We start from the raw sequence: 26,425 nt of genomic DNA, 5'->3' as shown, positions 1-26,425 counted from the left end.
TTTCTTTATGAAAGCAAGAAAGTGAATGTTGGCAATTTGATCTCTGATTCCTCTGCCTTTTCTAAACCCAGCTTGAACATCTGAAATTTGTTGGTTGGCATAGTGCTGAAGCCTAGCTTGGAGGATTTTGGGCATAACCTTACTAGCGTGGAAGATGAGTGCAATTGTTCAGTGCTTTGAACATTCTTTAGTATTGCCCTTCTTGGGAACTGGGATGAGGATTGGTCTTTTCCAGTCCTGTGGCCACTGCTGGGTTTTCCAAATTTGTTGACATATTGAGTGAAGTACTTTGATAGCATCAACTTCTAGGATTTTAAATAGCTCTGCTGGAATTCCATCAACTCCACTAGCTTTATTAAGAGCAGTGCTTCCCAATGCCCACTTGATTTCACACACCAGAATGTCTGGCTCTGGGTAAGTGACCACACCATCATGGGTATTTGGGTTATTAAGATCTTTAATGTACATTTCTTCTTTGTATTCTTTCTATCTCTTCTTGATCTTCCATTATCATCATCCATGCAGTTTAATTACAATTGTTGTGTGTTTTTTTTTTGCTTACCACTGTTTATTCTTTATCTTTCACTACTGTTCCATCTGGGTTCTGAGTCGCTTCAGTTGTGTCCGACTCTTTGAGACCCTATGGACTGTAGCCCGCTGGACTCCTCTGTCCATGGGTTTGTCCAGGCAAGAATATTTGGAGTGGGTTGCCATTATTCTTCTTCCTCCAAGGAATCTTCCCAACCCAGGGATTGAACTCATGTCTTTTATGTCTCCTGCATTGGCAGGTGGGTTCTTTACCACTAGCACTACCTGAGAAGTCCACCTACTATTAAGATTAGCTTCTTATTTGATAGACAACTTTTTTGAGAATTTTACTCAAATAGGCTCTGTGAGTGATATACTCTCTGAATCCTTACTTAAGTGCTAATGTCTTCTCTTGTTTAGTCACTAAGTCATATCCAACTCTTTTGTGGCACTATAGACTGTAGCCCAACAGCCTCCTCTCTCCATGGGATTTCTCAAGCAAGAATTCTTGAGTGGGTTGTCATTTCCTTCTCCAAGGGAATCGTCTCAACCCAGGGATTGAATCTGAATCTCCTGCATTGCAGGCAAATTCTTTACTGCTGGGCCAGCCAGGATGGCATTCAGGCTGAATGGCAAAAATTGCTCTCCCATCCTCTGAGTAGCACACAGATGCCTTTTCACTGTCATCAAGCTTCCAGTTTGCAGATGAAAAGTCTGAATTTTTTTTTCTCTGTAAAATATTTTCCCTTTGGAAACTTTTTGCTCTTTGTGTTATATTTCAAGAATTGTACCAGCATACACTTAGGTTCAGGTTTCCCAGGTGGTGCTGGCAGTAAAGAACCTGCCTGCAAATGCAGGAAATGCAGGAGACATGGATTCGGTCCCTGGGTCTGGAAGATCCCCTGGAGGAGAGCATGGCAACCACTCCAGTATGCCTGGTGTGCTATGGTCCATAGGGTGACAAAGAGTCAGACATTACTGAAGCAACTTAGTACACATGCACTCACTCTTAGGTACTTGTCTTTTTTTGAGGTGAAATTCTCATGCAATTAACACTATAAAGTGTATGATTCAGTGGCATTTTTTGTATTACCAATGTTGTGCAACTATTACCTCTCAATTTTGTTGATCTTTTCAAAAAACTAACTTGTGGTTTCATTGATTTCACTAATTTGATTACTTTTCTACATTCTATTTCATTTATTTCTGCGCTAATCTTTATTATTATTTCCTTTTATTTTGCTGGTTTCGGGTTTAGTTTGCTCTTCTTTTGATAGTTCCATAAGATATATATTTACATTGTTGATTTGCAATCTTTTTAAAATTTTTTAATATAGGGATTTACAACCATAATGTAATGTAATGAGCAGTACTTTTAATACATTTATAAATTTTTGTATGTTTTGCTTCATTTTCATTCATCACAAAGTATTTTTTCATTTCTCCTTTAGCCTATTATTTGAAAAAGAGTATGTTGTTAAATTTTCATGTAATTATAAATTGTCCAGCCTTCTTTTGGTTATCAATTTCTACCTTTGGTTATCGATATCTACCTTGGACACATTATGGTCCAAGAAGATAGTTTCTATAATTTTGACCTTTTAAAATTTGTGAATTTTTATTTCATGGTCTAACATGATTTACCTTAGAGAATGTTCATGTGCAATTAAGAAAAATGTGCATTCTTATGTTGTTGGGTAGAGTGTTCTATACATGTATTTTATAAATTTAGTTGGTTTACAATATTGCCCAAGCTCTCCGTGATTTACTGATCATTTTCTAGATGTTTTGCCTGTAAATAAGGCATCGAAGTTTCCAATTATTTTTGTAAAATTATCTTTCCTTTTAGTTCTGTCAATATTTGTTTCATAATTTGCAGACTTGTTGGAAGAGGGTGTTTGCTATGACCAGTGCATTCTCCTGGCAAAACTCTATTAGCCTTTCTCTGCTTCATTCAGTACTCCAAGGCCAAATTTGCCTGTTACTCCAGGTGTTTCTTGACTTCCTACTTTTGCATTCCAGTCCCCTATAATGAAAAGGACATCTTTTTGGGGTGTTAGTCCTAAAAGGTCTTGTATGTCTTCATAAAAGTCAGGTGGGCCTTAGAAAGCATCACCACGAACAAAGCTAGTGGAGGTGATGGAATTCCAGTTGAGCTATTTCAAATCCTGAAAGATGATGCTGTGAAAGTGCTACACTCAATATGCCAGCATATTTGGAAAACTCAGCAGTGGCCACAGGACTGGAAAAGGTCAATTTTCATTCCAATCCCTAAGAAAGGCAATCCCAAAGAATGCTCAAACTAGCGCACAATTGCACTCATCTCACACGCTAGTAAAGTAATGCTCAAAATTCTCCAAGCCAGGCTTCAGCAATACGTGAACAGAGAACTTCCAGATATTCAAGCTGGTTTTACTAAAGGCAGAGGAGCAAGAGATCAAATTGCCAATATCCGCTGGATCATCGAAAAAGCAAGAGAGTTCCAGAAAAACATCATTTCTGCTTTATTGACTACGCCAAAACCTTTCACTGTGTGGATCACAATAAACTGTGGAAAATTCTGAAAGAAATGGGAATACCAGACCCCCTGACCTGCCTCTTGAGAAACCTGTATGCAGGTCAGGAAGCAACAGTTAGAACTGTACATGGAACCACAGACTGTTTCCAAATAGGAAAAGGAGTACATCAAGGCTGTATATTGTCACCCCGCTTATTTAACTTCTATGCAGTGTACATCATGAGAAGCACTGGGCTGGAAGAAGCACAAGCTGGAATCAAGATTGCTGGGAGAAATATCAATAACCTCAGATATGCAGATGACACCATCCTTATGACAGAAAGTGAAGAGGAACTAAAAGGCCTCTTGATGAAAGTGAAAAAGAAGAGTGAAAAAGTTGGCTTAAAACTTAACATTCAAAAAACTAAGATCATGGCATCTGGTCCCATCACCTCATGGGAAATAGATGGGGAGACAGTGGAAACAGTGTCAGACTTTATTTTGGGGGGGCTCTAAAATCACTGCAGATGTGACTGCAGCCAAGAAATTAAAAGACACTTACTCCTTGGAAGGAAAGTTATGACCAACCTAGATAGAATATTAAAAAACAGAGACATTACTTTCAGAACAAAGGTCTGTCTAGTCAAGGCTATGGTTTTTCCAGTGGTCATGTATGGATGTGAGAGTTGGACTATAAAGAAAGCTGAGCGCCAAAAAATTGATGCTTTTGAACTGTGGTGTTGGAGAAGACTCTTGAGAGTCCCTTGGACTGTAAGGAGATCCAACCAGTCCATCCTGAAGGAGATAAGTCCTGGGTGTTCATTGGAAGGACTGATGCTGAATCTGAAATTCCAATACTTTGGTCACCTCCCGCAAAGAGTTGACTCATTGGAAAAGACCCTGATGCTGGGAGGGACTGAGGGCAGGAGGAGAAGGGGACGACAGAGGATGAGATGGCTGGATGGCATCACCGAGTCGATGGGTATGAGTTTGAGTAAACTCCGGGAGTTGGTGATGGACAGGGAGGCCTGGCGTGCTGAGATTCACGGGGTTGCAAAGATTCGGACATGACTGAGTGACTGAACTAAACTGAAGTGAATTTGCAGATTGTTTTTTGGCATGCATATTGCATACTTGTTATATTTTCTTGATGAAGTGACCCAATATAGGTATAAAATGTCCCTTTTTGTTTTATAACTTTTTTTTAACTTAAAATTTATTTTTCTGATATCAGAATAGTTACCCTAGCTCTCTTTTCACTAAGACTTACATAGATTATCCCCCCATTCTTTCCCTTTAATCCTATTTATGTCTTTACATCTATAGTGAGTCAGGGCAGTTTAATGTTTTCAACTTTATTAAGCTTTTGAATAGCCAATAAAGTCACATGGCTAAAAACTTAAAAGGTATAGAATGATAAATCATGAAAAGACTCTCATGCCTTTCTCCTTTTCCCTAGAACTTTTCAAAGATAGTCTATCTCTATGTATAGAAAACACATACATAATTCCCCTTCTTTTTTACACGAATAACAAATTATGTAATCTGCCCTGAATAGTGCTTTTTTTCCCCTTGATGATGTAGGTTAGTAATTATTTTATAACAGCACATAAATAACTGAGTTAATCTTTTGCATAGTCATATAGCATTCTCCTGAATTGTTATTGATCCCCTTTTTTTCCAAAGGAAGAACATTTAAATATTTCCCCCCCTTTTTTACTTTTAATATATGAGTTATACTATTTTCTCTAATTTGTGACACTTTTTCTAACCATGTGGGCTTCCCAGGTGGCTCAGTGGATAAAGAATCTGCCTGCAATTCAGGAGAAGCAACAGACACAGTTTCGATCCCTGGGTTGGGAAGATTCCCTGGAGGAGGGCATGGCAACCCACTTCATTATTCTTGCCTGGAGAATCCCATGGGCAGAGAAGCCTGGAGGGCTACAGTTTATAGGGTCACAAAAAGTCAGACATGACTGAAGCAACTGAGCATGGAGTCAAATCTATCAACCTTTTCTGTTTTTCAGAAGTTTTTGATTGTGCCCTTGTCTTTGTCATACTCAAGCCTTACTCTTGACCATTAAATAAATCATCCCATGATTGTTTCATTTTTCTTGGAATGGTAAAAATTTAGTTTTGAACAAAAATATCCTTAAAGTATTCTCTATTAACATTACTGAGGTAGTGGTGGGACAACTAAACATATTTTTTCCTTGCCTCATAAATAGAGATTTTAGCTTTAGAGAGAGAGGATTTTTAATAAACATTAGTCCTACACAAGAATCTGTTTCTATTTCCAGCCAATTACCAATAATAATAGCAATTGATTTTAATGGGTTATTATTAATTCTGCTAATTGTCTATCATTAGAAAGTATTTTGTAAATACTTAGAAAAAATGGAGAGACACAAAACTTCCATGTCTTTGGGAAATTTTTCTAACACACTGAGTCAATCATCTAGATCTAGATATAGCTTCTCAGAAGAAAGAATTTGACTGGTGTAAATGGAGAAATTATTTAAATGAAGAGTGGAAGTTAATTAGGCTATCACTGGCTAGGTGAGAGTTCAGAATGAGAAGGAGGACAGAATATTTACAATAAGGAAATAAATAGCATAAGTGGAGGCCTTGAGTGCAGAATCAAGCAAGATAACTGTAATTAGTCTCACTCAAATGATGGCTCAGGTGGTAAAGAATCATCCTGCAATGCAGGAGATCTGTGTTTAGTCCCTGGGTTGGGAAGATCCTCTGGAGAAGGGAATGGTTACCCACTCCAGTATTCTGGCCTGGAGAATTCCATGGACTGTGTATTTCATGGGGTCGCAAATAGTCGGCCATGACTCAGTGACTTTCACTTTCAAAGTGTAAGTAAATGTCATGTACTAGCATATTGTGGGAAATTAATTTGGCTTTATTGAAAAGTATTAAGTACAAACACTGTCAAAAATCAAAGGAGTTTTGGAAAAAATAAGTAATGGAAGCAATTGAGATTTCTCAAGAAGGTAACCTCTAAAATTTGTCTAATCCTAGTGCTGAGCATCAATTTGACTGGAGAGAATTCTGGAGGCAGACAAGTGAAGAAACTCTTTAGGTCTGAGTACAATTATACAGATTTAAGGTATTATGTTGCTATTCTATATCTTCCTATTAGCAATTATAATAATGACTTCAATGAGATTATTTTTTCCTACATATCATATTCATGTTCCAAAGAATGCAAGACAAGGTTACTTCACCTAAATGTGACCTTTATTTCTAGGAAGATTTATCCCCTAAGTTATTGCATCCTTTTTAAACTTGTCAACCCTGATGAGCAACATAGGAAAAAATACTAAAAATTCTTAAAAATCTTTCTATTAAAACAATAGAAATTCTCAGTCTGCCTAATGTATGCTCAGTCACTCTGTTGTGTCCAACTCTCTGTGGCCCCATGGACCATATGTAGCCTGCCAAGCTCCTCTGTCTATGGAATTTTCCAGGCAAGAATACTGGACTAGGTTGCCATTTCCTACTCTACTGAATCTTCCCAACTCAGAGAATGAATCATCACCTCTTGCATGTCCTGAGCTGGCAGGCAGATTCTTTTTTAAAATTCATTTGTGTTTTCTCTCTCTCTCTAAGCATAGTGGACTTATAACATTTCAGGTGCACAGCAAGATGATTCAGTTATATATATACACATATATGTTAGCTTCCCTGGTGGCTCAGTTGGTAAAGGGTCTGCGTGCAATGCAGGAGATCTGAGTTTGAACCCTGGGTTGGGAAGATCCCCTGGAGAAGTGGAATGGCAACCCATTCCAATATTCCAGTATTCTTGTCTGGAATCCCATGGAGGAGCGTGACAGGCTACAGTCCATGGGGTCACAAGGAGTCAGTCAGTCAGACTGAGTGACTTTCACTATACACACATATTATTTATCAGATTACTTTCCATTATAGATTATTACAAGATATTGACTAGAGTTCCCTGTGCTATACAGTAAACCTTTGTTGCTTTTTGCATATCTAGTTTTCTAGTAGTCTATTCATACTAAGTCAAACAAGTGGAATCAAAATGTCAAATTTTATAGTTATGAAAATTCATAAATTTTCTAAAATATATATTATATATACTATTTATATACATGCATACAAAAGCTTTTCTACTATGCTTGATAAAGACTTGAGACAGAACATAAAAAAAAGAAGAGCCGGAAAAATTGGAAAACATAACCTAAATGAAATGGGGACACTGAATATGAAATAGAAAAATTGAAACAAACTAGATAAAAGTAAAAGATCCTCATATAGTCCAGTTGTTTTAAAAATGGCTGCTCATTAGAAATATATCTGGAGCTTTGGAGAAAAAAAGAAATACTTTGGAATTTGTATTTTTCAAAAACTTCAAAGATAATTCTGATATGCATCTGGATTTTAAAAAGTGATTACAGGTTTTTCTATTAAATGGTAGTTTTGGTGATATGGAATTCTCTTATTTTTCTGTTGACTAATCATGATACAATGGTATTAAGTGAATAATAGTTACATTTTTAAGTTTAAATCTCTGATGTGTTTTCTATTGTGATAAAAATATACTTAACATAGAGAACAAGATGGCAGAGAGTATGTGGACGTGGAGTACATCTCTCTCCACAGATACAGTAGGAATACACCTTCAGGCACAGAAGTGCTTGCAGAATACCAGCTGAGAGCAGATAGGAGTACCTGACCAGTGGAAAACAATATATAGAACCACACAAAGCTAGGCAGGATGAAGGAACTAGGGGATAAAGCAGGAGTGTTAGTAGGACTGGACCTGCCCTTGGCGGGCGGGGGAACTGAGACAGGGATCCAATTCTCACATCGGAGAAACTGTCTGAGTCAGAGGAGAAAAATTTAAGGCTGAGAGGGAAACAGCTAATCTGTGGCAGCCTAAATGGAATGAGAATCAGACAGTTCTTGCTGCAGCCATACATATCCCGGACAGGGATGCAGGTGCCCTGGAAGGTGCAGCGGCTGGAAGCTGAAGTTTGGGGAATGTGGATCAATTCCAGGGCGGGGGCTGCTGATGAGTGAGGAGAGACAGATGGAGGGGTTGTGAGGGAGGAGAATGTGGTGGGAAATGCCTGTGGAGGAAAGCTGGGTAGCCATGGAAGCAAGGCGATACTGCTGAGTCATGTGTAGGGGGTGAAGCCACTACCATAGCCTCTCACCCCACACACCGGCTTCCGCAGCTGAACAATAGAGAGGCTGGACCATCAAATGTTTGACGCACTGAAGTAGAGTAGGACCCACCCAAGGTGCTCCTATAAGAGACTGATGCACTGAACTGCAGAGTAGGACCCAAGCCAGGGGGCCCCCGCTCTATGTGTCTGACACTCAAAACAACAGAGAAGGGCCCCAGGCAAGGGAGCCCTCGAAGTGCTTGAACGGGCAGAGCTATGGAGAAAGACTGGCCAAAGAGCTCTTCTGATTGCCAGCTACAGGAGTTTCGAAAAAAGACTCCAATAAGGCCATAACTCCTGCGGTGGAGGCAGTCAGTGTCCCTGCACACTTGGCGCCGCCAGAGTCTCTACAAGCCAAGTAGATGCACCACCTTCATGCTCAACTCTCATGGGGCAGAGCTGCCACAGGCAAAAAAGTTTTGTGTCTACCCATGCAGGGTCACTTCGGTCGTGTCCAACTCTTTGCGACCCTGTAGACTGTGACCTGCCAGGCTTCTCTGCTGGGGGGCTCTCCAAGCAAGAATACTGGAGCATATTGGCCAATACTGGTTGCCCTACCCTTCTAGAGCACTATATTTCCTGCTGCCATAGCCACAAACTCCCCTGAATACCTGGTGCTGCCAAAACCCCTGAGACCCAAACAGCTGCACCACCTCCACAGCTGGCCCTTACTGGGGCAGAGCCAAGTCCTCCAGGGCAGCTCAGGAGCAAACCCCAGTGGATGACCCATATGCAGAGGTGGAAATAAAACCACAACTGAAACCCAGGGGCAGTGTGAATAAGAAAGAAGACCCCAAACCATCCCACCACCTGTATAAGCTGCAGATTAAATCCATATGATCAGCTAGGCAGACTCTATGTCTATGGAATACATAAAAGGACATTGAGAGCTCCCACAAAAGAAAATGCACTAGTTCTGATAGCTGTGGATGTTGGAGGCAAGAACCCACAGGACAAAGACCAGATTAGAATCTGAGCTGTGCCCACAACAGATTCAGAGGTCAACACAGGTGAGGTGGACTGTGACTCCCAGCGAGGGAAAAGACTCTGACACCAGTGACTCAGAAAAACATTTATTATTCTTATATTTTGACTTGTTCTGTAGACTCTTTTGGATTTTTTTCCCCCTTTTCCCCCTCTGTTGTAGTTGTCGATTTTGTTGGCACTATGAAATCTAATTAAGCTTTTGAGCTTTTTTTTTTCCCTCAGTAACATTTTTTTATTGTTGTTATAAACCTCTGCCTCTACATTTGGGGTTTTGCAGTTCTGTGGAGTTTTTCTTTTCTTTTTTCTCCTTTTTGAATTTCTATTTTTAATTTTTTAAAACTGCTATTATTTTTCTACATTTATTCATTTGTTTGCTTTTCCTACTGTCCTTTCCCCCTTGCAGTTAAACTTTAATGTATATAAATCTTCTTTATCTATGCCCATTTAACTTGGCAAATCTATTCTTTCCTTCTTTTCTTTCTTTCCTTTACTCTCAATGTATTTGTTAGCTTTAGTTTCATTGCTTTATTCCCCAATTGACACTTTGCTTTAGTTTGTTTTCCAGTTTGTGCTTTAGTTAGTTTTGTTCTTAAATGGTAGATATAATTTTTGGTTTCCTTTGTTCACCAGATCAGTCTATTGTACATTATTTTTGTTGGACTGTTTTGATTTTGCTTGTGGGTGTATATGTATATGTGTACATTCAGTCACACTTTTTATTGTTGTTATAAATCTCTGCTTCTATGTTGGACTTTTGCAGTTCTATGGAATTTTCCTCTTTTTTTCTCTTTTTTCTTTTTTTAATTTTAATGTTTAATTTTTAAACCTATTATTATTATTTCTACATTTGTACTTTGTTTGCCTTCCCTACTGTTCTAATTTCCTTGCAGTTAACCTCTAATGTATATAAATCTTCTTTATCTACCTCTATTTAACTTTGCATATATATTCTTTCTTTCTTTCCTTTCTTTCTTTTCCTCTCTTTCCTCTTTCCTTTGGTTTCCTCACAGAAACCAAGAGGAAGAAAGAATTCAACACTGAAGCCTGGGAAAAGGAGACCTCAAACTCAATAAGTTAAAAAAGAAAATGAAAAGGCAGAAAAATACTACACAAATGAAGGAATAAATTAGAAACACAAAAGTCCAAATAAATGAAGAGGAATTAGGCAAACTACCTAAAAAAATAACTCAGAATAATGATAGTAAAGGTGATAAAAAATCTTGAAAACAAAATGGAGAAAATGCAAGAATCAAGTAACAAAGACCTAGAAGAATTGAAGAATAAGCGTACAGAAACAAACAACACAATTACTAAAATTAAAAATACTCTGGAAGGAATCAATAGGAGAATATCTGAAATAGAAGAATGAATCAGTGAGCTGTAAGATGGAAATAACTTCTGAAGAGCAGAATAGTAAAAAGAGTGAAAAGAACTGAGGATAGTCTCAGAGACCTCTGGGACAATATCAAACACACCAATATTCAAATTATAGGGGTCCCAGAAGAAAAAGAGAAAAAGAAAGGGTATGAGAATATTTTTGAAGAGATTATATTTGAAAATTCCCCCAACATGGAAAAGGAAATAATCAAGTCCAAGAGGCACAAAAAGTCCCATACAGAGTAAACTCAAGGAGAAACATGACAAGATATATACTAATCAAACTAACAAAGACTAAACACAAAGAAAGAATATTAAAAGCAGCAAGGAAAAAGAAACAAGTAACATACAAGGGAAACCCCATATGCTTAACAGCTGATCTTTCAGGAGAAACGCTGCAGGCCAAACGGGAATGGCAGGGTATATTTAAAGTACTGAAGGGGAAAAATCTACAACCAAGATTACTGTACCTGGAAAGGATCTCACTCAAAATTGATGGAGAAATAAAAAGCTTTTCATAGAAGCAAAAGTGAAGAGAATTCAGTACCACCAAACCAACTTTAGGACAAATGTTAAAGGGACTTATATAGTCAAGAAATACAACAGAAGAAAAAAGACCTACAAAATCAACCCCAAGCAATTAAGAAAATGACAATAGGAATATATATATATATATATATATATATATATATATATATATATATATATAAATTACTTTAAATGTAAATGGATTAAATGTTCCAACCAAAAGACACAGACTGTCTGAATAGATACAAAAACAAGACCCATATATATTCTGTCTACAAGAAACCCACTTCAGACCTCAAGACACATATAGACTGAAAGTGAGAGGATGGGAAAATATATTCCATGCAGATGGGAAACAAAAGAAAGCTGGAGTAGCAACCCTCATATCAGACAAGAGACCTTAAGATAAAGAAGATTACAAGAGATAAGGAAGGACACTACATAATGATCAAGGAATCAATCCAAGAGGAAGACATAACAATTGTACATATCTATGCACCAAATATAGGAGAACCTCAATACATAAGACAAACACTGACAGACACAAAAGGAGAAACTGACAGTAACACAATAGTAGGAGTCTTTAACACACCACTCACACCAATGGACAGATCATCAAAGCAGAACATTAATAAGGAAACACAAGTCTTAAATGATACATTAGATGAGATGGGTCTCATTGATATCTTCAGGACATTCGATGCAGATACAGAAAAATACACCTTCGTCTCAAGTGCACATGGAACATTCTCCAGGATAGACCACACCTTGGGTCATAAGTCAAACCTCAGTAAATTTAAGAAAATTGAAATCATGTCAAGCATCTTCTCCAACCACAATGCCCTGAGACTAGATATCAATTAGAAGAAAAAACTGTGAGAAACACAAACATATGGAGATTAAACAACACATTTTAAAAATAACCAACAGGTTACTGAAGAAATCAAAAGGGGAATCAAAAAATTTCTAGAAAAAAATTACAATGAAAACAGAGCAACTCAAAACCTCTGGGATGCAGCAAAAGCAGTTCTAAGATGGAAATTTGTAGCAATACAATCCTACCTCAATAAACAAGAAAAAAACATCGAACAAAGAACCTAACTTTACACCTAAAACAACTGAAAAAAATCCAAAAAACAAAAAGACCCCAAAATTCGTAGAAGTAATCATAAAGATTAGAGCAGAAATAAATGAAAAAGAAATGAAAGAAACAATAGTAAAGATTAATAAAACTAAAAGCTGCTTCTTTGAGAAGATAAACAAAATTGACAAATCTTTAGCCAGACTCATCAAGAAAAAAGAGAGAAAAATCAAATCAACAAAATTAAAAATGAAAAAGGAAAGGTTATAACAGACAATGCAGACATGCAAAGGATTATAAGAGACTATTATGAAAAAAAACTATATGGCAATAAAATGGATAACCTGGAAGAAATGGATGGATTCTTAGAAAAGTTCAATCTGCCAAGACTGAAGAAGGAAAAAATAGAAATTATGAACAATTCAATTACAAGCACTAAAATTGAAGATGTGATAAAAAAAATTTCCCAAACGAAAGCCCAGGACAAGATGGCTTCACAGGAGAATTCTATCAAACATTTAGAGAAGAGCTAATGCCTATCCTTCTAAAACTCTTTCAAAAAATTGTGGAGGTAGGAACACTTCCATACTTATTCTACAAAGCCACCATCACCCTGATACCAAAACCAGACAAAACAACACACAAAAAAGAAAACTACAGGCCAATATCACTGATGAATATAGATGGAAAAATCCTCAACAGAATTTTAGCAAACAGAATGCTGCAACACATCAAAAAGCTCATACACCATGATCAAGTTGGGTTTATTCCAGGGGTGCAAGGATTCTTCAATATATGGAAATCAATCAATGTGATACATCATATTAACAAATTGAAAGATTAAAATCCATATGATAATCTCAATAAATGCAGAAAAAGCCTTTGACAAGATTTACCATCTATTTATGATTAAAACTCTTCAAAAAATGGGTATAGAAGAAACCTACCTCAGTAAAGGCCATATATGATAAGCCTACAGCAAACATTATTCTCAATGGTGAAAAACCAAAAGTATTCCCCCTAGGATCAGGAGCAAGACAAGGGTGTTCACTTTCACCACTATTATTCAATAGTGAAATAATATTATTCCACTTAATTATATAATTAATATCATTCTACTTAATTATATTAATTATGTAATTAATAATAATATCTGGAAGTCCTAGCTAGAGCAGTCAGAGAAGAAAAAGAAACAAAAGGAATCCAGATCAGAAAAGAAAAAGTAAAGCTCTCACTGTTTGCAGATGACATGATATTGTACATAGAAAAACCCAAAAGATAGTATCAGAAAATTACCAGAGCTAAAGAGTGAACTTAGCAGGATACAAAATCAATACATAGAAATCACTTGCATTTCTATATACTAACAATGAAAAATCAAAAACAGAAAGTAAGGAATCAATCCCATTCACCATTGGAACAAAAAGAATTAAATATCTAGGAGTAAACTTACCTAAGGAGACAAAACAACTGTACACAGAAAGTTATAGGACACTAAAAAAAGAAATCAAAGATTATGTGAACATATGGAGAGATATTCCATGTTCCTGGGTAGGAAGAATCAATATTATGAAAATGACTATACTACCAAACACAATCTACAGATTCAATGTGTTCTCTATCAAATTACCAAAGGCATTTTCCACAGACTAAAACTAGAACAAAAAATTTCACAATTCATATAGAAACACAAATACCCCAAATATCCAAAGCAGTCTTGAGAAAGAAGAATGGAGCTAGAGGAATCAATCTTCCTGACTTCAGATTGTACTACAAAGCTACTGTTCAAGACAGTATGGTACTGGCACAAAAACAGAAATATAGACCAATGGAACAATATAGAAAGCCCAGAAATAAACCCATGCATCTTATGGGTACCTTATTTTTAACAAAGGAGGCAAGAATATGCAATGGGACAAAGACAGCCTCTTCAATAAATGGTGCCGGGAAAATTGGACAGCTACATGTAAATGAATGAAATTAGAACACTTCCTAACACCATTGACAAAGATAAACTCAAAATGGATTAAAGACCTAAATGTAAAGCCAGAAACTATAAAACTCTTAGAGGAAAACATAGGCAGAACACTTGACATAAATCAAAGCAATATCCTCTATGACCCACCTCTTAGACTAATGGAAATAAAAGCAAAAGTAAACAAGTGGGACCTGATTAAACTTAAAAGTTTTGCACAGCAAAGGAAACTGCAGGCAAGGTGAAAAGATAACCCTCAGAGTGGGAGAAAATAATAGCAATTGAAACAGCTGACAAAGGACTAATTTCCAAAATATATAAGCAGCTCCTTCAACTCAATACCAGAAAACAACCAACCCAATCAAAAAGTGGGAAAAAGACCCAAATAGACATTTCTTCAAAGAAGACATACAGATGGCTAATAAACACATGAAAAGATGTTTAACATCGCTCATTATTAGAGAAATGCAAATCAAAACTACAATGAGACATCACCACACACCCATCAGAATGACCGTCATCCAAAAGTCTTCAAACAATAAATGCTGGAGAGGGTGTGGAGAAAACGGAATGCTCTTGCACTGTTGGTGGGAATGTAAATTGATGCAGCCACTATGGAAGATGGTATGGAGATTCCTTAAAAAACTTGGAATAAACACACCATATGACCCAGCAATCCCACTCTTATGCATATACCCTGAGGAAACCAAAATTGAAAGACACATGTATCCCATTGTTCATTGCAGCACTATTTACAATAGCTAGAACATGGAAGCAACCTAGGTGTCCATTGACAGATGAATTGTTGTGGTGCGTATACACAAAAAATATTATTCAGCCATAAAAAGGAACACCTTTGAGTCGGTTCTAATGAGGACTAGAACCTATTATACGGAGTGAAGTAAGTCAGAAAGATAAAGATAAAGATATTCTAACACATATATATAGAATCTAGAAAAATAGCTGAAGAATTTATTTACAGGGCTGCAATGGAGAGAGAAACAGACATAGAGAATAGACTTATGGTCATGGGGAGAAGGGAGGAGAGGGTGAGATGTATGGAAAGAGTAGTATGAAAACTTATATTACCATATGTAAAATAGATAGCCAAGGGGAATTTGCTGTATGGCTCCGGAAACTCAAACAGGGGCTCTGCACCAACCTAGCGGAGTAGGATGGGGAGGGAAGTGGGAGGGAGGTTCAAGAGGAAGGGGATATATGTATACCTATGGCTGATTCATTTTGAAGTTTGACAGAAAACAACAAGATTCTGTAAAGCAATTATTCTTCAATTTAAAATTTTTAAAACTACACATAATATAAAATTTGCCATTTTAAACATTTGAAGTGTACACATCAGTGTCTTAAGTATATTTACAATATTGTGCAACTATCGCTATTATCCATTTCCAGAGGAAATTTCCAGATATATTTAAATGTTTGGTCCTTGTAGAATTTATTTTGATACGAGATATGTGGTATGAGTATAATGTTTGTTCCCTTATGGCTAGCCAATTGTCTCAAAATAATGTATTGTGTCTTTTCTGAACTTACCATGTCTATTCATGTGCTGACATTCTGCTGCTTTAACCTCTATAGTTTTATGATATGTTATAATGTCTGGTAGACCTATTCCCTCTATTATGCTTATTTTTCAGAATGTTTCTGAGTGCTCTTGCCTCATAATTTCCCATATAAACAATCTGGATTTAAAAAGAAAAACTTCATTGGTAATTTTTTCACTAGGATCACATTTAATCTATAGATTAATGTCAGGATAACCAATTTCTTTACAATTTAATCTTCCTATTGGGTAATATGATATGTTTTTCTATTTATTCAGGCTTCCCTGGTGGCTCAGAGGGTAAAGAATCTGCCTGCCTGGGTTTGATCCCTGGGTTGGGAAGATCCCCTGCAAAAGGGAATGGCTACCTGCTCCAGTATTCTTGCCTGGAGAATTCCATAGACAGAGGAGCCTGGCAAGCTACACAGTCCACAGGGTCACAAAAAAGTGGGAGATGACTGAGTGACTAACACTTACACTTTCATTTTTTTCTATTTGTTCAGTAATTATTCTGTGTGCTTCTATAGCGTTTTATATTTTTGTCATGTATTTTTGACAAATTTCTTGTTATGTTTACACATTAGGCATTTTGTTTTCCTGATGTCATGCCTTTCTGGTTGTTAGTATCGTGTAATGTGTTCATTGATTTCTTTTTTTAAAATTTTGTATACAACTCTTTTCCTGAATTCTATTATTTGTAGTAATTTTTATGGATTCTTTTGGATTTTTCAAGTAAAAAATTAAATCATCTTTATATTATGATAGAAGAATGCTCTTCTTTGAAATTTCATATCTCATTTCTTTCTCTGGCCTGTTGAAATAAATTTCTAGGCCCACAATTGAGCCACTCCTATCTGGGATGTCATGTCAGCAAACCCAAACTTAAGTAACTTTCATATTCTTATAAATGTTCCTCTTGACAAGAAAATGAAATATCCGGTCAGCCAATCCCTAAACACCAGACCAACTGTGGGCTCTGCACTTATTATCTTGTTCCTTGTTTATTTTCTATTTTTCTCTTCCATATTCATTATTCTTTATGCTATAAAATCTTTCTGCCACTCATTCTATTTTCAGTTTTCTGGACCCTTGGAAATGGAGAATGGCCATTTCATGATGTATTAAATAAAGTTGATCACCTAACTTGCCTTTGTTAATCATATTTAACACAGATCTAACTGTATTAACTAGTATGTTATAATACTATTAAATTATAGTGGTGAAGGTAGAATGTTCTGTAAACTTGGGTTATAATTAATCTATGAAACTACTGTGCCTGTTACCTTTTAAAGAGTAGGTCTTAGACAATTTAGTCTATTTTTAAAATAAGTTAATGCATTTTTATGATTTATATGGAAAACATATGTATTTGGCTCTTTGTCTATTACTCCTGGGACATAGCTCCTAAAGTCTGTGCAGCTTCCTACATAAGCATTCCAGGGGTAAGTTATGACCAACCTAGATAGCATATTAAAAAGCAGAGACATTATTTTGCCAACATATGTCCGTCTAGTCAAAGCTATGGTTTTTCCAGTAGTCATGTATGGATGTGAGAGTTGGACTATAAAGAAAGCTGAGCGCCAAAGAATTGATGCTTTCGAACTGTGGTGTTGGAGAAGACTCTTGAGAGTCCCTTGGACTGCAAAGAGATCCAACCAGTTCATCCTAAAGAAAATCAGTCCTGAATATTCATTGGAAGGACTGATGCTGAAGCTGAAGCTCCAATACTTTGGACACCTGATGTGAAGAACTGACTCATTTGAAAAGACCCTGATGCTGGGAAAGATTGAAGGCAGGAGGAGAAGGGGATGACAGAGGCTGAGGTGGTTAGATGGCATCACCAATTCGGAGGACATGAGTTTGTGTAAGCTCTGGGAGTTGGTGATGGACAGGGAAGTCTGATGTGCTGCTGTCCATGGGGTTGCAAAGAGTCAAATGAGACTGAGTGACTGAACTGAGTATTGTTCCCAGTTCCTGAATTAGCTCCAGAGCAACAAAGGTGAAATGGGTATCTTTCATTGTCCCTAACAAACCCCTTTTATACCACAACTGAAATTTATGTTCATTAGGTGACTTTGGAAAGCTCCTTGGGATGGGAGCTGGTTGTCAGGGGAACCAAACCTGTTAGCAAGTTGAAACTTTCAGTCCCATGCTCTGTTATCCTGACAGGGAAAGCTCCTTGGGATGGGAGCTGGTTGTCAGGGGGACCAAACCTGTTAGCAAGTTGAAACTTTCAGTCCCATGCTCTGTTATCCTGACAGAGAAAGCTCCTTGGGATGGGAGCTGGTTGTCAGGGGGACCAAACCTGTTAGCTAGTTGAAACTTTCAGTTCCACACTCTGTTATCCTGACAGGGGAGAAGGGCTAGCAACTGAGTTTAATCATCAGTGGCCAGTGATTCAATCAATTCTGCCTGTGTAATGAAGTCCCCATAAAAACCCAAAAGGATGGGGCTAGGAGAGCTTCTGGGTGGGTGGACACAAGTAGGTGGTGGGAGGGTGGCATACCAGGAGAGGGCATGCAAGCTCAGCACCTCTTCCCACATACTTGACCTGATCCATCTTGCTCATCTGGCTGTTCAGAAGTTACGGTTTTAGATAATAAACCAGTGATCTAGTAAGTAAACTGATCTCCTATTGTTCGGTGAACTGCTCTAGCAAATTAACCAAACCTAACAAGAAGATCATGGGAACCTCTAATTTATAGCCTGTCTGTCAGAAGCACAGCTAACCTGGACTTGTTACAAGTGTCTGAAGTTGGGAGAGAATAAGGGATTGAACCTTTAATCTGTGGGATCTGACAAGCTGATCTGACAGGCAGATAGTGTTATAACTGAGTCAAATTGTAGGAAGCCCAGGTGGTAACTGGTAAATGACAAAATTGCTTGGTGTGAGGAAAATAATTCTTACATCCGGCATCAGAAGTAGTGGGCTAGCAGCATGAGAATAGAGGAGAAACACAGGAGTGTGTTTCCAAAGCAGCTCACTTAACTGCTTAGATTTTTTCTCTCTTCTGGATTCAGTATTGGTAAATTATATTTTTCTAGAGCCACTGCATCTCAGTTTTCAATATATTTGCATAAAGTTAAGCAGAATAGAGTTTTGTTTAACTTTCTTTGTATACATGGTTATTTCCTGCTTTTAATTTCTTCTTTTGGGTATTTAGGTTTTCAAGGAAGGGTTTTGAAAGACTGGAAACACAAGATCATGCTGGTGGGCTGGTAGCAGTGATTCATTGGTTTCTTTTTCTTTCAGACAAAACACTGCAAAGTAATGTTTGGTGTTTTTGAAGAGGGAACTAAATCACTAAAGAGAAAGCAAATAGTCAGGGTTTAGGAAAAGATAGGAATGAGGGAATTTCCAGAGACTAGCAATCTGATGAAGAGAGTTTGCAAGAGCTCCATAAAGCTGTAAAGCTTAGATCTGTATATTTGTGTGGTTGCAAGCTGCCTGACTCTTGGGTTTTGGGTTTTGGGTTTTTGTTTTTTTTGTTTTTGTTTTTGTTTTTTTTTTTTTTTTTTTTGCTTTTGGCTTTTGGTTTGTTCTCTCTCTTATATTTAAAGAAATTTATTAAATTATTTCTCTCAGGCTACAGAAAATATTCTTTACATGATAATGGGAGATAAAGTTACAATTTACAAGAAAACTCAGAAAAATGACTAGAGAAAAGTTGATGCCACTATCCTTAGATCCCAATTCCTGATTTCCAACTCTTTTTCTAGTGCAGCTTCTGGAATCCATTAGAACATGCAGAAAAAGACCAAATCCAACAATGACTGAAAGGCTGGTAAGAACAGTGTAAATAAGGTCATTTCCATCTCTCATGTATACCAAAACATCCTGTGTGCCCTGCCTTAAGAACACATGAAAAAATACACCCATAAAACTTTCTTTTGCAAATTTTTAAGGAACTGAAATTAAATATGATGATATGATGCCATATCCTTTAAATGCCTTGAAATTATAATTTTAAATAAAGGGCAAGCACTTACTAGCTCAATCAACATCAATTCTTCAAAGTATGAAACCAGTACTGCCTGAATCATCTTTAATCTAGGATGCATTCACAGGAAAGAGTTCTTGTTTTGTCACTGTTTAAGGAATGTGAAGGACACTGTGGCTAGAGCCACTGGGACCCACCCAGCTACCTGCCCTCCCTTCTCAAGTGGAATTTACATACTCACAGCCTTGTTATTGTTGCTCTCAATATGCTTATAATTCGGCTGATGCCTGTTTGCATGAGGCAGAAACAGCTGCACTTTCATTGGGGGAACTTCCAGACCTCAGTGGTTGTTTGGAAACTAAAAGTACACAGACAGAGCAGATGGGCAGATAGCTTCCTATGTAGCCCTTGCGCTCCCATCTACACAGCTCTCTGAGAACGTTGAGAGGTGCTATAATGGCGGAACAGTGAAAGAGCACAGAGGGGCCAGCCTAGATGTAACTACATCTCAAAAAAAAAAAAAAAAATCAGGACAACCTAAATGGCTCACTGGTCGCACAAACTCCATGACCCCAATGAGGAAATTTAGCATTTGTTGACTAGAAAAAGGAAAAAGAATTCGGATGGTGGAAGCCACTAAGGGACCAGCTGTTTCCTTGCTGAGAAATGTAAATGGGATCATTTTCCTAGAGGTTGGGGAGAGAAAAAAGGGTCAGAAACAGGGAGAGAAGAGTAATTTCTTTCAAAAAGCAGAGGTTCCCCTATCCTTGAATTAAGAGGTCAGAGTTCTCTGTGGGGAGTGGGGGGTGGGGAGGGTTAGGACAGTGAGGGCCATGGATTATGATAAAACTATCAATTATGAAACTGTAAAACAATACTTTTAATCTTTTAAATGTCTCTTTGCAAATCTTTCATCAAGATAGAAAAGTATAACACGATGTACATGAGTATTCTGTGTCCCTACATCAGACACTGGTCAGAATGTGCTCTGTTTCATTTAATTTCCCAAATGACACATGAAGTTCGGTGTTATTCTATCCATTTTACAAGTGAGGAAGCTGAAGCTCAGACAGGTAAAGCCCACTTGTCCCAAGGTATATACGTTGGCTGAAGATTTTATGGCCAATATGGGGCAGGACCAGAATTTGTGACCCAATGGGTCTGACTGCAGAGTTTAGCCTTACTTTGCACCATAAACAGGTTGGCATACAAAGTCAGGGGGCCAATTCACAATCCACACACAAGACAGCATCTGCACCCTTATCCCAGCCTCCGCAGAGTTGAAAACAGCTGTAACCGCACATAAAGGTCATCAGCTGTAACCACACATAAAGGTCATTATATGAGAGGTCAGAAGCCCACTTCCCTCACCTCCCCCCAACCCCACTATTCCCCACCTCTGCAGATGTCCCCACAGCTCAGATGCACCTGAATATGGGGCAATGGGAGCTAGTCCTGATCCCCCACTCACCCCATATGTCCCCCTCAGGCTGTAAAGAGAAGAAGGAAGAAGTCTGGGGGGATGGGGGTGGGTAGGGGATGGAGAGAAGGGCCTGAGATTGTGGAGACAGTTTTGCAAACCAGAATCTGAAAAATGAGACACTGCTCTAATCATTTCAGCAACAGCAGCCCCACAAAGCAGGGCTAATAACCACTTTTGAAGTAAGGGTTTGATGGTGATTTTCCCATCCTGAGGAACTTGCAGACATTCCAGAAAGACCCTCATCCCTCTTTCCTCCCGTTCAACCCTCAAAGAAACTTGAGAAACAGGATGTTGATACCAGGCAAGCCCCAGCTGCCCACCAGTCTTCCTCACACTTGACTCAGCCTCTCACCACCCTGTCCCAGGAGCAGCCCCACCTGTCCTGTCACTCACCAAAAATGAGGCTGATTTGGAGAATCAGTGCCTGGGTGGGGAGCCAGCTGCTGCATAGGGAGTCCATGACTGCCTGTGGACTGTGTTAGACCTTTGGCTCCTCCTCTGGTCTCTCCCCGCCCCTCTCTTCTCTGATCCTCTCGGCACTAGAGTCTCTCCTTGCCTGATGAGTCAAAGCAGAAAGTAAAAAATTAGAGGGTTTTTTCCTGATAAAAATTATCCATGTTGATTATTTAAAATTTGGAAAATATAGAAAACTGTACAGAAGAATAAAGAATCACTTGTTATCACACCTCATAAATCTAAACATTATAAATATTCTATTTTTCCAGGCTATCATGACATTATTGACATACAGTACGTATAAGTTTAAAAGTACACAACATGATCATGAGATACATGTATGACTGCAAAATAATTACCACAATGAGGGTAGTTAACATCTCTCACCCCTCACATAATGACTGTGTGTGTGTGATGATAACACTTAGGATTGATTTATTCTTTTGACAAGTTTCAAGTATATAATGCAGTATTGTTAATTACAGTCACCTTGCCATGCAGTAGATCCCCAGAGTTTATTCATATTAGTTATCTAAAGTTTGTACTTTTTGACCAACGTCTCCCCATCTGTCAGCCCAGACAATGACCGTTCTGCTCTTTATTTCTATGAGTTCAGCTTTTTTAGATCCTACATATAAGTGAGATCATACAGTACCTTTCTCTGTCTGATTTATTTCCCCTATCACATGGCCCTCAAGGTCCACCAAGTTCTCACAAAAGGCAAAACTTCCTTCTTTTTATGGCAGAATATTTTCTTTATCTGTTCATCCACCAATGGGCATTTAGGTGTTTCCATGTCTTGACTGAAATGAACATGGAGTTGGGGGATGGGGCAAATATGTCTTTGAGATCCTGATTTCATTTCCTTCAGATATATACACAGAAGTGGAATTGCTGGATCATATAGCAGTTCTATTTTAAATTTTTTGAGGAAGTTTGATACTGTTTTACATAAAGGCTATGCCAATTTACATCCCCACTAACAGTGACCATGAGTTTGAGCAAACTCCAGGAGTTTGTGATGGACAGGGAGGCCTGGCGTGCTGCAATTCATGGGGTCGCAGAGTCAGACACGACTGAGCGACTGAACTGAACTGAACTGAACAGTGACTAGAACTTCCCTGGTGGCTCAGTGGTAAAAAAAAAAATCCACCTGCAATGCAGAAGACTCAGATTTAATCCTTGGGTCAGAAAGACCCCCTAGAGAAGGAGATGGCAACCCACTCCAGTATTCTTGCCTGAGGAATCCCATCGACAGAGGAGCCTGGCAGTCTACGTATGGGGTTGCAAAAGAGTCAGACACAATTTAGCAACTAAATAACAACAACAGTGGACAAGGATTTCCTTTTCTCCAGAGCCTCACCATATTTATTGTCTCTTGTCTTTTTGACAATAGGCATTCTAACAGATGTGAGATGGTTTCTTATTGTATTTTTGATGGCATTACCCTGATGATTAGGGATGTTGAGTGTCTTTCATGAACCTGTTGGCCATTTGTATGTCTTCCATTTTTTGTTTTTCATTTATTTTTATTAGTTGGAGGCTAATTACTTTACAATGTTGTAGTGGTTTTTGCCATACATTGACATGAATCAGCCATGGATTTACATGTATTCCCCATCCCGATCCCCCCTCCCACCTCCCTCTCCACCCGATCCCTCTGGGTCTTCCTAGTGCTCCAGCCCTGAGCACTTGTCTCATGCATCCAACCTGGGCTGGTGATCTGTTTCACCCTTGATAATATACATGTTTCGATGCTGTTCTCTCAAAACAACCCACCCTCGCCTTCTCCCACAGAGTCCAAAAGTCTGTTCTGTACACCTGTGTTTCTTTTTCTGTTTTGCATATAGGGTTATCATTACCATCTTTCTAAATTCCATATATATGAGTTAGTATACTGTAATGGTCTTTATCTTTCTGGCTTACTTCACTCTGCATAATGGGCTCCAGTTTCATACATCTCATTAGAACTGATTCAAATGAATTCTTTTTAATGGCTGAGTAATATTCTATGGTGTATATGTACCACAGCTTCTTTATTCATTCGTCTGCTGATGGGCATCTAGGTTGTTTCCATGTCCTGGCTATTATAAACAGTGCTGCGATGAACATTGGGGTGCATGTGTCTCTTTCAGATCTGGTTTCCTCGGTGTGTATGCCCAGAAGTGGGATTGCTGGGTCATATGGCAGCTCTATTTCCAGTTTTTAAAGGAATCTCCACACTGTTCTCCATAGCAGCTGTACTAGTTTGCATTCTCACCAACAGTGTTAGTGGGTTCCCTTTTCTCCACACCCTCTCCAGCATTTATTGCTTGTAGACTTTTGGATAGCAGCCATCACTGGAGTGTAATGGTACCTCATTGTGGTTTTGATTTGCATTTCTCTGATAATGAGTGATGCTGAACATCTTTTTATATGTTTCTTAGCCATCTGTATGTCTTCTCTGGAGAAATGTCTGTTTATTTCTTTGGTCCATTTTCTGATTGGGTCATTTATTTTTCTGGAATTGAGCTGCAGGAGTTGCTTGTATATTTTTGAGATTAATCCTTTGCCCGTTTCTTCATTTGCTATTATTTTTTCCCATTCTGAGGGCTGTCTTTTCACCTTGCTTATAGTTTCTTCTATTGTGCAAAAGTTTTTAAGTTTCATTAGGTCCCATTTGTTTATTTTTGCTTTTATTTCCAATATTCTGGGAGGTGGGTCATAGAGGATCCTGGTGTGATTTATGTCAGAGAGTGTTTTGCCTATGTTCTCCTCTAGGAGTTTTATAGTTTCTGTCTTACGTTTAGATCTTTAATCCATTTTGAGTTTATTTTTGTGTATGGTGTTAGAAAGTGTTCTAGTTTCATTCTTTACAAATGGTTGACCAGTTTTCTCAGCACCACTTGTTAAAGAGGTTGTCTTTTTTTCCACTGTATATTCTTGCTTCCTTTGTCGAAGATAAGGGGTCCATAGGTGTGTGGATTTATCTCTGGGCTTTCTATTCTGTTCCATTGATCTATATTTCTGTCTTTGTGCCAGTACCATACTGTCTTGATGACTGTGGCTTTGTAGTATAGTCTGAAGTCAGGTTGATTCCTCCAGTTTCATTCTTCTTTCTCAGGATTGCTTTGGCTATTCGAGGTTTTTTGTATTTCCATACAAATTGTGAAATTATTTGTTCTAGTTCTGTGAAAAATACGGTTGGTAGCTTGATAGGGATTGCATTGAATCTATAGATTGCTTTGGGTAGTATAGTCATTTTGACAATATTGATTCTTCCAATCCATGAACACGGTATATTTCTCCATCTGTTTGTGTCCTCTTTGATTTCTTTCATCAGTGTTTTATAGTTTTCTGTGCATAGTCTTTCGTTTCTTTAGGTAGATATACTCCTAAGTATTTTATTCTTTTTGTTGCAACGGTGAATGGTATTGTTTCCTTAATTTCTCTTTCTGTTTTCTCATTGTTAGTGCATAGGAATGCAAGGGATTTCTCTGTGTTAATTTTATACCCTGCAACTTGACTATATTCGTTGATTAGCTCTAGTAATTTTCTGGTAGAGTCTTTAGGGTTTTCTATGTAGAGCATCATGTCATCTGCAAACAGTGAGAGTTTCACTTCTTCTTTTCCTATCTGGATTTCTTTTACTTCTTTTTCTGTCCTGATTGCTGTGGCCAAAACTTCCAAAACTATGTTGAATAGTAGTGATGAGAGTGGGCACCCTTGTCTTGTTTCTGAGTTTAGGGGAAATGCTTTCAATTTTTCACCATTGAGGGTCATGCTTGCTGTGGGCTTGTCATATATAGCTTTTATTATGTTGAGGTATGTTCCTTCTATGCCTGCTTTCAGGGGAGAGTTTTCATCATAAATGGATGTTGAATTTTGTCAAAGGCTTTTTCTGCATCTATTGAGATAATCATATGGTTTTTATCTTTCAATTTGTTAATGTGGTGTATTACATTGATTGATTTGTGGATATTAAAAAGTCCTTGCATTCCTGGGATAAAGCCCACTTGGTCATGATGTATGATTTTTTTAATATGTTGTTGGATTCTGTTTGCTATAATTTTGTTAAGGATTTTTGCACCTATGTTCATCAGTGATATTGGCCTGTAGTTTTCTTTTCTTGTGGCTTCTTTGTCTTGTTTTGGAATTAGGGTGATGGTGGCCTCATAGAATGAGTTTGGAAGTTTACCTTCTTCTGCAATTTTCTCGAAGAGTTTGAGTAAGATGGGTGCTAACTCTTCTGTAAATTTTTGGTAGAATTCAGCTGTGAAGCCATCTGGTCCTGGCTTTTGTTTGCTGGAAGATTTCTGATTACAGTTTCGATTTCCTGATTACAGTTTCGATTTCCTTGCTTGTGATGAGTCTGTTAAGGTCTTCTATTTCTTTCTGGTTCAGTTTTGGAAAGTCATACTTTTCTAAGAATTTGTCGATTTCTTCCAAGTTGTCCATTTTATCGGCATAGAACTGTTGATAGTAGTCTCTTATGATCCTTTGTATTTCAGTGTTGTCTGTTGTGATCTCTCCATTTTCATTTCTAATTTTGTTAATTTGGTTCTTCTCTCTTTGTTTCTTAATGAGTCTTGCTAACAGTTTGTCAATTTTGTTTATTTTTTCAGAAAACCAGCTTTTAGCTCTGTTGATTTTTGCTATGGTCTCTTTAGTTCTTTTGCATTATTTCTGCCCTAATTTTTAAGATTTCTTTCCTACTACTAACCCTGGGGTTCTTCATTTCTTCCTTCTCTAGTTGCTTTAGGTGTAGAGTTAGGTTATTTATTTGACTTTTTTCTTGTTTCTTGAGGTAAGCCTGTAATGCCAT

The 26,425-nt window shown here is 37.9% G+C and overlaps 1 protein-coding gene across 7 annotated transcripts in view; it reads right to left on the bottom strand.

Moving 5' to 3' along the window:
• LOC139035155 (CD48 antigen-like) overlaps window positions 1-21,666 on the bottom strand; it is a 54,821-nt gene extending 33,155 nt beyond the window's left edge. For all 7 annotated transcript variants that reach the window (XR_011487713.1, XM_070467552.1, XM_070467554.1 and 4 more), the window contains exon 1: window positions 21,559-21,666. Coding sequence is in view for 6 of the 7 variants with exons in the window: in XM_070467552.1 (XP_070323653.1) it covers window positions 21,559-21,625 (67 nt within the window). In the remaining variant the exon portion in view is untranslated. The remainder of the gene's footprint in view (window positions 1-21,558) is intronic.
• Between the last annotated feature and the right edge of the window lie 4,759 nt (window positions 21,667-26,425).

Source organism: Odocoileus virginianus, chromosome 5 (genome assembly GCF_023699985.2).
Source record: "Odocoileus virginianus isolate 20LAN1187 ecotype Illinois chromosome 5, Ovbor_1.2, whole genome shotgun sequence".
Taxonomy (NCBI): domain Eukaryota; kingdom Metazoa; phylum Chordata; class Mammalia; order Artiodactyla; family Cervidae; genus Odocoileus; species Odocoileus virginianus.
This window is presented reverse-complemented; position numbering and strand designations above follow the sequence as displayed.